General features: G+C 39.9%; 1 protein-coding gene across 1 annotated transcript; it reads left to right on the top strand.

Moving 5' to 3' along the window:
- Positions 1-4,064: 4,064 nt before the first annotated feature.
- On the top strand, positions 4,065-9,810 carry LOC102777284 (G protein-coupled receptor family C group 6 member A-like). Its single transcript, XM_087852607.1, has 7 exons — positions 4,065-4,258; positions 4,345-4,511; positions 4,672-4,781; positions 5,084-5,833; positions 7,511-7,726; positions 8,355-8,481; positions 8,654-9,810. Exons 1-7 carry the CDS (start codon positions 4,065-4,067, stop codon positions 9,808-9,810), a joined length of 2,721 nt encoding a protein of 906 aa, XP_087708733.1.
- Positions 9,811-15,552: the final 5,742 nt, after the last annotated feature.

The raw sequence follows: 15,552 nt of genomic DNA, 5'->3' as shown, positions 1-15,552 counted from the left end.
AGTCAATACATTGAACCGTGATTCAGAAAACAGCATGCATAGTTAATGAGGTTTAAGTTGACAAAGTTTAAAGTTGTACAGAAGACACCTCTGCTGGGAGTACAAAAATGTTGTTTTTTGTTTCTTTTTCTTGATTATCTGTCACAAACTAACATGCCATTCCTATAAAGTTAATCTTTATTGTATTGGATTGTATCATTGGCATAACTAAAAATATCAATTTGTGAAAACATAATACACTCTAATCTAAAGCTGACAAAACTTGCATAAGTAAGGACAACACTGGGTGTGTAGTGCGTTGTGCTTGAGAGTAGTGGCACTGTGTACACTGAGACTCCCTATCAATCAAAAGCTGGCAGTCTTGCCAATAAGTTTAAAAACTGGAATGAAGGAAACAACCTGCTGTAGTTATGTCTGTAAAAGCTGTACATCCGTCTTACTGTTAAGTCTTATCTTTTTTTTCTTTTATGTGGAACAAACCTTCCTGCTATTTTTAATATCTGAAGAATGACAAAAGTCCTGTAGTCCCGTCACACCTTTAAAACCTGCAGAGAAGCAGGTAGGAAAATCCACCCTGTGCAGATTTTCAACTGACATGACTCTATTTAAGGCCTTACAGTTGTGTGAATGCTATTGTAAGCAAATGTGGGAAAGAAATGGCACAAAGAAAGTGATAATAGTCTCAAAAACTGGGAAGTACATAGAGTGAGTTGGTTTGTATGAATGGTTATTAACATTAGTTTGTGAAGAATATTGCTGATTGAAATACACAGCATGGCTACTTAGTTTGTGTAAAACGTAGCACAGCTCCAACATTACGACAAGTAAACAGATTTAAATTGGCAGCCTGTTATAATTCTGTTTCACTTTTAATTTAAGTATTTTCATTGTCATTGTTATGCAAACATGTGCTGCACTGTTTGAAATAACTAGTTTGCTTTGAACATGACGCCTCAGTGTGTCCGCGGGATATTGTACTGTAAGTCACTTTTGCAACTGTAATTATGATGTATCTAAAGCTCTACTTCAGGTTTTTCATACTAGAATTGAAACTGTGCTCAGGCCACAAACAACAACCACTTCTTCAAACTCACATCATACACATCATATTTCTCTACAGACTGCATGCTTATCCTTTTATACAGTCTATGTTGCTAATACAAAGTTATTCACAAGAGAATAATGCTCAAGTTTGATATTCGACGAGTAACAAAAGCAGAGAACAACAGGACTGTGGCATCTTATAAAGAAGGAGATATTTTCCGCTCCTCATTTATTCACAAGCGGTCACCACGGTCACCACAGCAAGTAGCTCCACGTGCTTGATTTGGCAGATTTTTTACATCAGATGACTTTTGTGACACGACTTCAGTCAGATGCTCCATGTTCCAGTTTTCATGTTGACATAGTGATTTAAATAAGTAAAGCAGTGCCTTTTAACAGTGAAATCATATGTAATAAAAATAATAAATCTGACTTTTCTTCTTCCATTTTGTACTTTGCACTTGGATTTAGTTATCAGAAAAAAACTTGTAATTGTTATATTGTCAGAATCAATCAAGAGACATGTAGTGAAACTGACATTCAGTACACTGGATAGATGTAAGAATGTTACTGATAACCTGATACTTCTGTTTAACTTCCTCTTTCATATGTGTGACAGTAGCATAAGGTTGCTCCTTAACCCATTAAAAAAAATGAACTTTGATCTTCGAGAATTTTACGTCTTCTTCATTAGGAGCACTTGTTCAACTGCTTGTTAAGAGAAATATCTAATCAGCCAATCACATTGCAGCATCTCAGAGCATTTAGGCAAGTAGGCATAGTTAAGATGGCCGAGCAGAACACATCTACTTAATTTGATGTAAGAGGAGAATGACTCTCTCCACTCATAGGAAGGGAACACTAACTCAAATAGCCACTTGTTACAATTGAGGTATGCAGAAGAGCATCTCTAAATGTTCAACACATTGAACCACTGAACAAATAAGCTATATGAGCAGAAAACCACACCATGGCTCAGTTTTCTCCTTTTCACTGTCAGCTAGGAGGAGAAAACTGAGGTTACAATTCACACAGGCTCACCAAAACTGATGAAGATTGGGAAAACGTTGCCTGGTCTGATGAGTCTCTATTTCTACTGTAACATGCAAGTGATAGGATCACAATTTGGTGCGAACAACATGAAAAAACAGCTGCATCGGGCCGCTGCTTCTGCTGGTATTATAATGTGTAGATGATATTTTCTCTTGCACATTTTGGGCCCTTTGGTACCAATGGAGGATCATTAAAAACCACAGACTACTTGAGTATTATACCTGACCATGTCCATTAATTTATGATCATCTTCTGACTACTTTCAGCAGGATAAAGCACCATATCAGAAGCCTTAAACTTTGTCAGACTGGTTCACTGTACTTAACAAGGAGTGTTTTGTACTCAAATGGCATCCAAGGTCAAGAGATTTTAATCTAAAGTGGAACAGGAAATTCACATCATGATATTTTACAAACAAAGCTGCAGCAACCGTGTGATGCTATCATGTCAATCTGTGAGGAATATTTCCAGCATGTTGTTGGATCTCATCTATGCCATAAAGAATTAAAGTATTTCTGAAAGCAAAAGTGAGTCCAACCTGGCAATATCGAGGTGTACCTATTAATGAGTGTGTGCATATTCATTTAGTGACACTGCAAAATTTTTAAAGTTTAGCAACAAATAATCAGAAATTAAATTATACAACATATTTTGTGGCACTTGGGAGTGCCAGATTATATGTTGTATTATTGCTGAGGGATTACTACCCATTATTAATGATTACTTATTTTAATGGGGCGGCATGAGGGTTAGCACCATTGGCTCACAGTAGAAAAGTCCACTGTTAAAATCCAGGCCGGGGACTTTCTGTGTGGAATCTGTGCTTGAGTTGTCCCTCGGTACTCATGCTTCCTCTCACAATCCAAACATGCATAGGGTGGTTAGGTTGATTCTATATTGTCCATAGGTGTGAATGTGAGCATGAACATTTGTCTGCCTTTCTTTGTTAGCTCTCCAACAGATTGGCAGCCTGTACAGGTTTCACCCAACCTCATCCCCCGTGGCATCTGGGACTGGCTCCGGCTCAAGTGTCCCTGAGTTGTGTACTTCACAGCATTTTTATGTGTAAATACACACTTTTAAATCCTTAAAGAGACTGCTAACAGCAGCATTGATGTGAATGTAGTTAAGTAAAAGTATTAGATGTAGTGGAGTATCAAAAAGCACATAAATCTATAAATTAAGGTTAAATGAACTTAGATACTTTCTATGCTTGGGTATTTTGTAGCCTTATTTATTTTTAGTAGCACATTTTCACTTATATTAATATGATGCTATTTTTTACATATTCTTCTTGTGTTCTTTTGTAACAGAACAATTTGGGGTTTTGTTGAGGCAATAAAATCAGAAAAGCAGCCAAGACAGACCAAGAAATGCATGCAATGCAGAGGAGTGTGCAACAAATCTTGTTTAACCTGGTTAAAGATCAAAGTTACAAACAAGTGTTACAGATAAGACATAAGTTAAGCCCTCTTACGTCTTTTTCTTACTTTAGCATCTATAGAATTATTTTTAAGCCTCTCGGGGAAATACCTAGCATTGTCTTGCCAAGTATAGTAGGATAGTATGTCAGTATTATATAACAGCGCTGCCAACAGATTGGTTTACTGAACTGTAAGCCAATTTATCTTTATACATAGTGGATATGAGTCATGTCAATACAACACCTGTCCAAACACTTCATATCTCTTTTTTTTAAACCACACTGAAACTTATCAGAATAATTACCTGGAAGTAGCGATAACATTGTCACATTCCATGTCTTGAAGTGACATCAAACCCCATGTGACCATAAAAAGCCCCCCCCCCCCCCCCCCCAAAAAAAAAAGAAAAAAGATAAGCAGTATGTCAAGTTAAAGAGGTTTATCCACAGTTCTGTCTTCTGCAAACACACTGAACGGATACACACAAGTGACTTTTCTGAGCACGTTTTCGGAGATTATTCGAATTGGATTTCTAATAACAAGATGGACAGCTGGACGAAGATGAAACATTCTTTCAGCTTCTGCATCTTTTTTGTAGTTTTATCACACCATGGTACCAAATCCTTCGAACAGGCCACAGCAGAAGGCGACATCATTATTGGAGGATTGTTTCCGATTCACGAAAGCGTTAATGTCACTGTGAATTATGATGGCAGTGAAAACCAGATATGTGACAGGTGCTGTTACTCTTTAGCAATGAGTGTCAAAGTGTGTGTTAAATTAGGGTATATTTGTATATAACATATCTGATTGTGTCATGCAGGTTTAGCACGGCTAACGTGGTCCAGTCTCTGATGATGGTGCAGGCGCTGGAGGAGATAAATCAGAAGCAAGAGTTGGGGAACCTCACCTTGGGATATCTTATACTTGACTCCTGTGGTGACGTTACTACCTCCCTGAGAAAAATCCCGTCCTTTATGAGGGGAAACTGTGAGTACTCTGAGGGGGAAAAAATGAAAATATGAGAATTTTCCGGCTAGTCAGTTTGATTAATTCCTTATAAATGTAAATGTAATTGTTTGTAATCCTACTGTCTTAATATAAGTTAATGTAAATGCCAGTAATTGTGTCACTGAATACATTTTTGCAGGTAACACTAATGCACAGCAGTCTTCCCCTGTCCTTGCTGTCATTGGTGGTTACTACTCAGAGATAGCCATAGCAGTTACAAGGCTACTCAACCTGGAATATATACCCGAGGTATGACTGACTATTTGGGTCTATTATGATTATGATGATGATGATGATGATTAGTAGTAGTAGTAGTAGTTATCACTGAATGTAAAGTCTATTATTCAAACAGCAGCAACTATTATTCAGAGAATGGATGAAATGACCTGATATACCTTTCCATTCTGTACTCAGCTAACAGTGCTTAATTTTTTCAAACTTATTGTAAAACATAACCATAAATAGCCTTGCACTGTAAAAGAATGAATGCAGGCAGAATATAAAAAGCATGTTTCACTTGTCCAAACAATGTTTTGTGATTATTTCCACAGATAAGTTATGGTGCAACCTCTGGCCTTCTAAGTGATAAAACCCGTTTTCCAAGCTTTATGAGGACTGTACCACAAGATGATCACCAAGCTCGTGCCATCTCCGAGATTCTTGATAATAATGGATGGACTTGGGTTGGTGTGCTGACAACCGATGGGGAATATGCTCGCTATATAACTGAGCGACTCTGGTACTACACAAACCAAAAAGGCATCTGCTTCGCCTTCACCTCTGTTCTTCCAGATAATTTAAATGATTATTTGCTGGGAAAGAGCATTGAGTCTACAGTCAAAACCATCATAGATAATGAAAACGTCAGTGTCATTGTGTCCTTCGCTAAACCTGACCATATGATGTATATTTTTCAAAAACTTCTCAATGATCCTCAAGGAACAAGGAGAATTTGGTTGGCCAGTGATATTTGGTCACAATCACCTGAAATACTGAATACAAAAAAACATACTTTGAGTGACATAGGAACAATCATTGGGATCACTTTTAAATCTGGAGACACAACCAAGTTGAAGCGATATCTCGATGACCTTGATGAAAATCCAAACCACCACAACAACAACCCATTCTTGTCTACATTTTTAAAGCAGCATGGGTCGACTTCATCAGAGAAGTTAAAGACTATGATATATCCATCTGCTGTGTTCAGTATAGAACTGGCGGTTAAAGCAATAGCTCAGGCCATTGAAGACCTCTGCACTGACAGAGACTGCAAGACAAAACGCCCATCCCCATTGGAGGTAAATGCACACACACACACACACACACACTCACTCTCTCTCTCTCTCTCTCTCTCTCTCTCTCTATTATATATATATATGTATATATATATATATATATATATATATATATATATATATATATGTATATATATATATATATATATATATATATATATATATATATATATATATATGACAGAGATCTCAGATCTCAAAACCAACCAGCTTATCTACACCATGGCAGCAGTGATCACTGAGATGCTTGGTACAAGATGGGTGGAAAATGAACAGCACAAGGAGCAGTACCCTCCATGGAGAAGGAGACTGGAGGCCAAGATGCAGGACTGCAGAAAGGTGATAATGAAGAAAGGGGTGCCTAAAATTGCAGCAAGCTGTGCATACCTGAGGCCTTAAAAACTTAAAGGTGAAGACTCACAGCCTTGTCAATAAAGCAAATGGAAGGCCACAACCCAAAAAAGGCTCAGTGGCTAGTTGATTTAAGAGCAAACCACATCTCCCTGAACAGGATCCAGTGACCATCACAGATGCAGACATCTAAAAAAGGGTCCCTAGTATGAAGAGTTGAACAGCACCAGGGCCTGACATGATTCATGCCTACTGGCTAAAGAAGCTGACTGCACTTCACTAGCAACTGGCAGCATAAATGAACCAGCTGCCAATGGACGAGAGACACCTGGAATGACTAAACGAAGGCTTGGACAGTAGAAGGGACCTGTCCCATGCAACTACCAGCCAATAAGACAAGACCATACTCACCAAACTGTGCACTGCCTGGATGCCATGCCATGGATCCTGAAAAGTCTGGATTAAGACCTGATGAAGTAAGACCTTCATCAGGAATACAATGTGGATGGGGGAAACAACACTAGAGACCAACTTCAAGCCAATAGCACAAGTTTTCATTAAGTCTCCACTTGACCTTTCATCAAGGATTTTCACCCTGTTCTGCATGGGCCTGAATCCCCTCAGTGAGATCATTAAAAAGACTGGCTATGGATTCCGACTATGGAATGGAGTAGTCAATAGCCACCTCTTCTACATGGATAACATCAAGCTGTATGCCAGTAGTGAACGAGACATCAGTTCACTGATCCACACCACTTGATCTACAGCAATAATATCAACGAAGCTTTAGGAGATATAGCTCCTCTCTCAGCTGGGCCAGTGACCTCCACACTGGGTGAGTGGCTTTGGCAGATTCCAGGAACAACATCTGAGATCTCTGTCCAGAGAAATGCAGTCCTAGGAACAGCAAAGATATTGCACAGAAACCTCAAGAACCCTAAAGCTCCCTCCACAGAACTCTCAAGCTGGAGCTTCAAGAAAAAAAAAGATCGCAGGAGAAATGGGGTATATATAGTAGTTCTATCAGCCTTCACTCCCCATGTGTATCAGTCAGCCTTGGCCACTCATGATCCTGTCACTGGTTCTATTGTTGGACTACTTTTGATAGATACTGACTACTGCAGACCACGAAAAACCCACATCAACATCAACTTTGAGGACAAAATATTCACATGCTCCCTAATACATCCCACCCACTAATAGGTCCTATGATGAAAAGACATGTCTCTGGTCATAATGTTGTACCTAATCTGTGTGTATGATGTTTTGTCCTGTCCACTTTAGATACATTATTTTTAATCAATATTTTCACACACACTGCAATTTCAGTTACGAGGGGCCCTATGGAAGGCAAAGTTCAACATGGATGAGAAAAACTATTCATTTGATCCCCATGGTGATCTCAACACTGAATACGATATCGTCCTATGGAAGCAGACTTCAGAGTCTCTAGATGTAAATGACATTGTAGCTCACTACAGTATATTGCAAAATAGCCTGACGTTCATCTCGCAGGAAACAAAACATGCTTTCTACATTTACATTGTAAGTATAACTTGTCCTCCACTGTAAAATTATTTTATTCTTCTTCCATTCATTCATTGTTTTTATTTTTAGATATTCACATTATCTACAGTCAGTGTTGGCAAGATTAATATATTGTTGGACTCATTGGTGGTTCATTCATCAGCCATGTTGAATTGATATTTAAAAAAATATTTAAGATGAATCTCACCAATTCTGGTGATTCACTAAATATTACTCTAATGCTATGCTGATATTGATATTTCATATTTAAAGAAATCACTATTGGTTACCATGGCATTTGATACAGACTTTGGGTTAAACTATTAACTCTTGCACTGTCAAAGGTCACAATTTGTCTCTCTACTGATTTTGTGAATGAAATTAACCTCTTAAGCCCCAACGCCCCCTGATACGGGGGCAAAAAGCAGGAGATCAGGTAGGCTTGGGGCTTAAGAGGTTAAAGGCAATCTGATCATACTTAGTTGTGCTAATATTGGCATACTTAAATGATAACCTAAGTATTTGAAAATTACCATTATCATCAGCAAGAACATAGGTTTGTTTTATTTGTCAAACAGAATAAAGAGAGTACACTATACAGACTGAAAAAATTGACTGGCATAATCATGATTCTTTCTTCTCTCAGGGAAACGTGACTTCCAGGTGCACAGACAGCTGTCAGCCTGGCTACAGTAAGACTTCAGTTTCGGGCCAACCTCGTTGCTGCTATCAGTGTGAACCCTGTGCTGAGAACACCTTTTCCAATACCACTGGTATGTATTATAAAAAAACAGTAAACTCCATTTGTATCAGTTAACTGTAAAATTACATAAAAGCCAAAATAAGTGTTTTTAAAATGCTTATATTGCAGTCTATTGCATTGACAGTTCAAGGAGCTTGAATCCAACTTACATATTCTAATGATCTTGTTTTCTTTCTTTTCAGATTCGGAGAAGTGTAATCCTTGTGAAAAAAACTATTACTCCCTAAAAGGCAGTTCAAAGTGTTTGCCAAGAAAAATTGATTTTCTGAAATGGGGTGATGTATATCTTATTGTGCTGCTGTCTTTTACTTCTTTAGGAGCAGTGCTTACCATTGTTGTTGGGATCATCTTCCTTGCACACTGGAATACCCCTGTTGTGCGCTCATCTGTAGGCCCAATCAGCATCCTTCTCCTCCTTTCCCTTATGATCACATTTACTAGTGTTATATTATTTGGTGGTCAACCCAATAGTTATCAGTGTCAAGCACGGCAGGTGGTGTTTGGCTTAAGTTTTACCTTGTGTGTCTCCTGCATCATGGTCAAGTCCTTTAAGATCGTCTTAGCCTTTGAGTTTGACCCGGTCATTCAAAGTGTGCTGAAGAAACTCTACAAGCCTTACCTCATTATTGCAGTCTGTATGGCAGGTCAAGTGGTTATTGTTACAACGTGGCTTATACACAGTCCTCCAACTGCTGACTCAGAGATCACACAGAAAAACATGAAACTGATGTTTTGTAATGAGAAATTAATTCCTGCATTTGGAGCCATGTTAGCCTATATTGGCCTTTTGGCTCTCATCTGCTTTGGTGTTGCTTTTAAGGGACGAAAGTTGCCTGACAGTTACAATGATGCAAAGTTCATCACTTTTGCAATGCTCATTTACTTCATCTCCTGGATCGTGTTTGGCCCAGTCTATGTCAATGTCACAGACAAGTACATTCCAGCAGTGGAGATGGTCGTTATCCTCATCTCAGCCTACGGCATCTTGTTTTGTCAGTTCTTCACAAAGTGCTACATTATTCTGTGTAAGAAGGAAGCAAACACAGAGAAATCATTCCGCTGGGATATTAGGAATTATTCCAGGGATCACAAAGGCAGTGAGGATGAGCTGTCATCTAAAGGAATTGAAAACCCTACTTTATCTTTATCTTTGGAGTCATTCCCAAATTCCCAATTTTCAGACTCAATCACTGATTGGAGTTCGACCAGGCAGCCTAGTGATTCCTCAAACTCTCTCTCCCCAGTCTCAAACACACAGCAAAACATACTTCAGAACAACCTAAATTCCTCTAACACCCTAAAGAGAATTTCAAGCTTGCCAACATCACTAATAAAATAATTCACAATTATTAAGAAGGCAACATAATGTTTAGAATTGCAGCACAAAGTGGAATAAATATGAAAGTCTGTGCATTTTTAGGACTGCCACTAGCATTTTAAGTAATGGATAATAAGCACATTATTTTCTGATTCAGTCAATTAGTTTGTGTCTTAAAATATGTAATTTCCAACCAATTGTAATGTGTTTGGTCCACACTGTTCATGTAAAAATCCCCAAAACTGATAATATTTAGTTGATTTCAACAATTTTAGGAATTGACAGCATTCTGCATCTTTAAGTAGATGGATTGACTGGTCCGCAGGAGGATGCTTGCAAAGCCACTACAGACTGTTTATCCATTCATCCATTCTCTTCTGCTTATCCTCATCAGGGCCGCGGGGTGTGCTACTAATAATAATAATAATAATGGATTGGATTTATATAGCGCTTTTCAAGGCACCCAAAGCGCTTTACAATGCCACTATTCATTCACTCTCGCATTCACACACTGGTGGAGGCAACTACGGTTGTAGCCACAGCTGCCCTGGGGCAGACTGACAGAAGCGAGGCTGCCATATCGCGCCATCAGCCCCTCTGGCCAACACCAGTAGGCGGCAGGTGAAGTGTCTTGCCCAAGGACACAACAACCAAGACAGAGAGCCCAGGGATCGAATCGGCGGCCTTCCGATTACAGATATGCTTCCCAACCCCCTGAGCCCCGTACAGGTCACCACCCAGATGCAGTGCTAACACATAGAAACAACCACTCACATTCACACCTGTGGACAATTTAGATTCACCAGTCGGGCTTGCTCAGAGTGGTATGGCTGTAAGCTTACAGACTGTTTGTTATTCTTCAAATCATCATTATCTTGCAGATTTATTGTTCTATTATTCTGGACTCACTGACTCGTTGAGTCAGAGGGTTAAAGGTCAAAAGAATACGACACAATAAAGAAAACTTTTTAAAATGTAAAACATTTGAAAACTTGTAAGCATCTTTCTGCAGTTCTGTAGGGTGTATTTGTTGGTGGTGCCTTTTAACATTATGTTGATGATTTACTGACACAGATTTGTTACATATTTAAATTTGATCATGTATTCTGTTATATTTTTGTATCTAAAGGCTTAGTGACTATATATAAGAAATAGACATATACACTCACCAGTCATTTCATTAGTTCATCAGTTAACTCTTTTCCGGACAGTGTTGGGAACCTTTTTGGCTAACCATAGAGATGGTAGATTATCAGTTTTTGAAATACTCAGATAAACAACCATGCCATGTTCAACGTAATTTAAATAATCTTTATACCCCATTCTGATACTTGCTTTGAACTTCAGCAGGTCATCTTGACCATGCCTAAATGCCTAGAGTTGGTGAAAAATGATTGGCTGATCAGATGTTTGCATTAACAAGTAGTTGAACAGGTGTACCTTATAAAATGGCCTGTGAGTGTATGTAAGAGAATAACTTTTAGAATTTTTTTAATCATCTGTTTATATTCAGTATATTCGGTTCTTAAAGAGTACTTCAATTCCTTGTAATTGTTCATTCTTTCAGTGGTTCAGCCAAATCCTGAACTTCAACAGGTAACAAACTGATGAGGAGTCAGACTGCGGCATCCATTTCTATGTGTTCATGTTGCTACAGTAGAATCACTGTGGTGATTGGTTTAAAATGTCTCTATGTGCTGGTTTTCATTTTCGCTCTGTGTTTTCAACTTGTGTTCATACCTAAATCCTTACTACTAATGTGTCCTCATTAGGATCAGGATTTGTGTAGGTGTGTGAGACTTTAGTCTCAGGTGTATATTGTTAAATGGTAACTATGAGAGAATGCATTGGAGATAATGACCGATGGAGACCGGGAACACCCCACAAGAGCTTCAGTTCTGGAGATGCTCTTACCCAGTCGTCAAACTATCATAATTTGGTCCTTCTCAAACAAGCTCAAATCTTAGGCTTGACAAAAATGTTCACTTGCTCCATAATATATACAACCCACTAACAGATGCTGTAATGAAGAAATAATCCAATGTTATTCACTTCACCTGTCAGTGGTCATAATGTTATACCTGATATGTGTATGTTTGTTCTTTCTTGAATCAATTAAAAGGAGAATCAAATAGACCATTACGGCAAGGCTGGGAGGGTCCATTTGGTAAAGTAAATCCGTTGGGCATCTTTCTTCGCCTTTAGACAATAATTCTGATGGCAAAAGAGCCAAACGGGACAGGCGAAAAAAAAAAATAATAATAATTTGTGCACATCAGGCATATTAAGCTAGCACATTAAGCTCATAGATATTTTGAACACACATCCATTTCAAGCTTAAATTCGTGTCTTTATTTATTTATACTGTTTTTATTTATCATTACTATTTTTATATATTAACCGGCATCTTTGTGTGGACAGCAAATAATTTCATTGCACAGAGAAATGCTTTCTTAGTACATATGACAATAAATGCTTTGAATCCTTGAATGTGGTATAAATTAAATGTTTATCTTCAAAGAAGCTTCAGCGTCAGCATCATCCACGCCTGCAGCTGCAGCATCAGCATCATCCACGCCTGCAGCTTCAGCGTCAGCATCAGCCTTGCTTGGTCCAGCCTCTGCGTCTTCATCCTCGCCATTGCCAGCAGTGCCAACACCTGCTCCAATGCCTGCAGCTTTTACACCGTCACCTATAGCGTCACCATCCGCAGCTGCCACGCCGCCGTCTGGTCCAGATCGGCTTGAACCACCTCGCCTTTGCCGGCCACTTTCCAGGCCTTTAGCTGGATGTCATCGCCGTCGAGGGGGGCTAAACGAGGTCGTCGCCACCACTGCCTTCCGCGTGGCCAGCCTCCAGTTCTTTCTAGTGTGACAGATATATGTTTTACTGCCCTACTTTAAAAAAGAAACTAATACAAAAATATTTGAATTATTCTTTACTTGAGTAAAAGTACTAATAGTATACCAAAACTAAAGAAAAACTTTAAGTGAAAAACTCATGGAGAGGATTATCAGGAAAGCCTCTTTTGCACTCACCACTTCATTAGGTACACCTGTTCAGCTGCTTAAGTTAAATATCTATTCAGTAAATCATAATGCAGCAAATCAAAGCATTTAGGTACACATGGTCAAGACACCGGCTAAAGTTCAAACCAAGCATTGGAATGGGGAAGAAAGGAAATTTAAGTGACTTGAACATGCCACAGTTGTCGGTGCTAGATGGGCTGGTCTGGGTGTTTCAGGAACTACTGAATTACTGGGTTTTTCCCACACAATTATCTCTACGGTTTACTGACTTTACAGCTGAAAAAGAGGAGATATTCAGTGAGCAGAAGTTCAAATAACCTCACAGGCTCGTCTGTTTAGTGATCAGACAGAATGGCTGACTCCATTAAGAGCAAGGGAAAAGGAGTGCGCATATATTTTAATGATGACCAGTGTACATCTACAGACATCACCATGCACTGAACTCCTGATATTGGATATCTGGTATACCTGAGGAACCTTGGAGTCATTTTTGACCAGGATATGTCCTTCAACGCACATATTAAACAAATATGTAAGACTGCATTCTTCCATTTGCGCAACATCTCTAAAATTAGAAATATCCTGTCTCAGAGTGACGCTGAAAAACTAGTTCATGCATTTATTACTTCCAGGCTGGACTACTGCAATTCATTATTATCAGGATGTCCAAAAAACTCACTGAAAAGCCTTCAGTTAATCCAAAATGCTGCAGCAAGAGTACTGACAGGGACTAGAAAGAGAGAGCATATTTCTCCTGTTTTGGCTTCCCTTCATTGACTTCCTGTTAAATCCAGAATTGAATTCAAAATCCTGCTCCTCACATACAAGGTCTTAAATAATCAGGCCCCATCTTATCTTAATGACCTTGTAGTACCATATCACCCTATTAGAGCACTTCGCTCTCGCTCTGCAGGCCTACTTGTTGTTCCTAGAGTATTTAAAAGTAGAATGGGAGGGAGAGCCTTCAGTTTTCAGGCCCCTCTTCTGTGGAACCAGCTTCCAGTTTGGATTCGGGAGACAGACACTATCTCTACTTTTAAGATTAGGCTTAAAACTTTCCTTTTTGCTAAAGCATATAGTTAGGGCTGGACCAGGTGACCCTGAATCCTCCCTTAGTTATGCTGCAATAGATGTAGGCTGCCGGGGGATTCCCATGATGCATTGAGTTTTTCCTTTCCAGTCACCATTCTCGCTCACTATGTTTTAACAGACCTCTCTGCATTGAATCATATCTGTTATTAACCTCTGTCTCTCTTCCACAGCATGTCTTTTATCTTGTCTTCCTTCTCTCACCCCAACCGGTCGCAGCATTGGCCACCACCCTAGCCTCCCTGACCATCTCATCTTGAATTAAGTCCATCATATAGACCTCTATAGACCATGGCCAGCTGTACAAACTGTCCAAGCCAGACTGAGTGTTGTGTGTACAGCGCTTGAAGAACACAGCTCTTCTATTCTGGCATGTGTAGCCTTCTCTACTGACAGCTCAGAGGCCACGCCTTGTTGTCGAGGCATCATTTTTGGTTTGGGAACACTGATGGTCTTAACCACCAAGATCATCCATATTCCAAGACCAAAAATGATAGCTCGAAAGCAAGGCAAGGCCTCAAAGTTGGCTTACAGTAATGCCCAAAGAGAGCTGACGAATAGTATTAAAGAAGACATATCCTGGGAGGAGCCTGACTCATTTTAAGGTACTGAACCAACTTGCAGTTGTGTTCACTAAGATCTTTAACCTGTCCCTGTGGGGAGTTGTATATGGTACTATTGTCCCCATGCCCAAGGAACAAGGAAGCAGTCAGGTGTCTCAGTGATCATTGCCTGTTACTTTGACATTGTGGTGGACCACTGGAGGGCTCCACTCACACCCAGTTTACAGGAAGTGTTGTTGCTGTGTTTTGAAGGTAAAAGTATTCAGTTGTGTGGTGATGAGCAATAAAAGAAGTGTTAATCGAGAGCTCTCGTGCCGTCTGTGTTTATGTGTTTGCGATCGTGGCTCAAGAGTTGGCAGTTCGTCTTGTAATCGGAAGGTTGCCGGTTTGAGCCACGGCTCCGACAGTCTCAGTCGTTGTGTCCTTGGGCAAGACACTTCACCCGTTGCCTACTAGTGGTGGTCAGAGGGCCCGGTGGCGCCAGTGTCTGGCAGCCTCGCCTCTGTCAGTGTGCCCCAGGCCGGCTGTGGCTACAATGTAGCTTGCCATCACCAGTGTGCTAATGTGTGTGTGAATGGATGGATGACTGAATCTCAGGCCTGGGTGGCGGTACGGCTCTCGAACTGATGGAGCACATGCTATCCTTGGGCCGCAACTCATCGCAGCTAACGGCTTTCCCATTGCAACATTCAGGAAAAGGTTGGTGACTGTTTGTTTTCATGCTGGGATTTCCAGTGAAGCTTTGTTGTTGCCGCTAGCTCTGTGCCTATTTTGGGTGCCGATTTTCTTTGTGCCCATGGACTGCTGGTCGATGTCGCTAACAGATGCTTAATCGATGCCCTGTGCTTCTCTTCAATACCTGTTTCATTTGGGCCATTGAGCCCCTGAATCAGGCTAATTTAGTGACTTTGGGGAATGTTTTTCAGCGTTTGCTTTTTGAGTTTCCTTCACAGACTGTTCCTAATTTCTCGAACATGGCAATGGTGTTTGCGCATGCACACTGCCTTGACCCTGTGAAACTGTCCGTCGCTCGGGAGGAGTTTGCGGCCATGGAGCGCCTCGGCATTTTACAGCGCTCGAAT

The sequence above is a fragment of the Neolamprologus brichardi genome, chromosome 15, assembly GCF_056152115.1.
Source record: "Neolamprologus brichardi isolate AB-2024 chromosome 15, ASM5615211v1, whole genome shotgun sequence".
NCBI classification, from domain to species: Eukaryota; Metazoa; Chordata; class Actinopteri; order Cichliformes; family Cichlidae; genus Neolamprologus; species Neolamprologus brichardi.
This window is presented reverse-complemented; position numbering and strand designations above follow the sequence as displayed.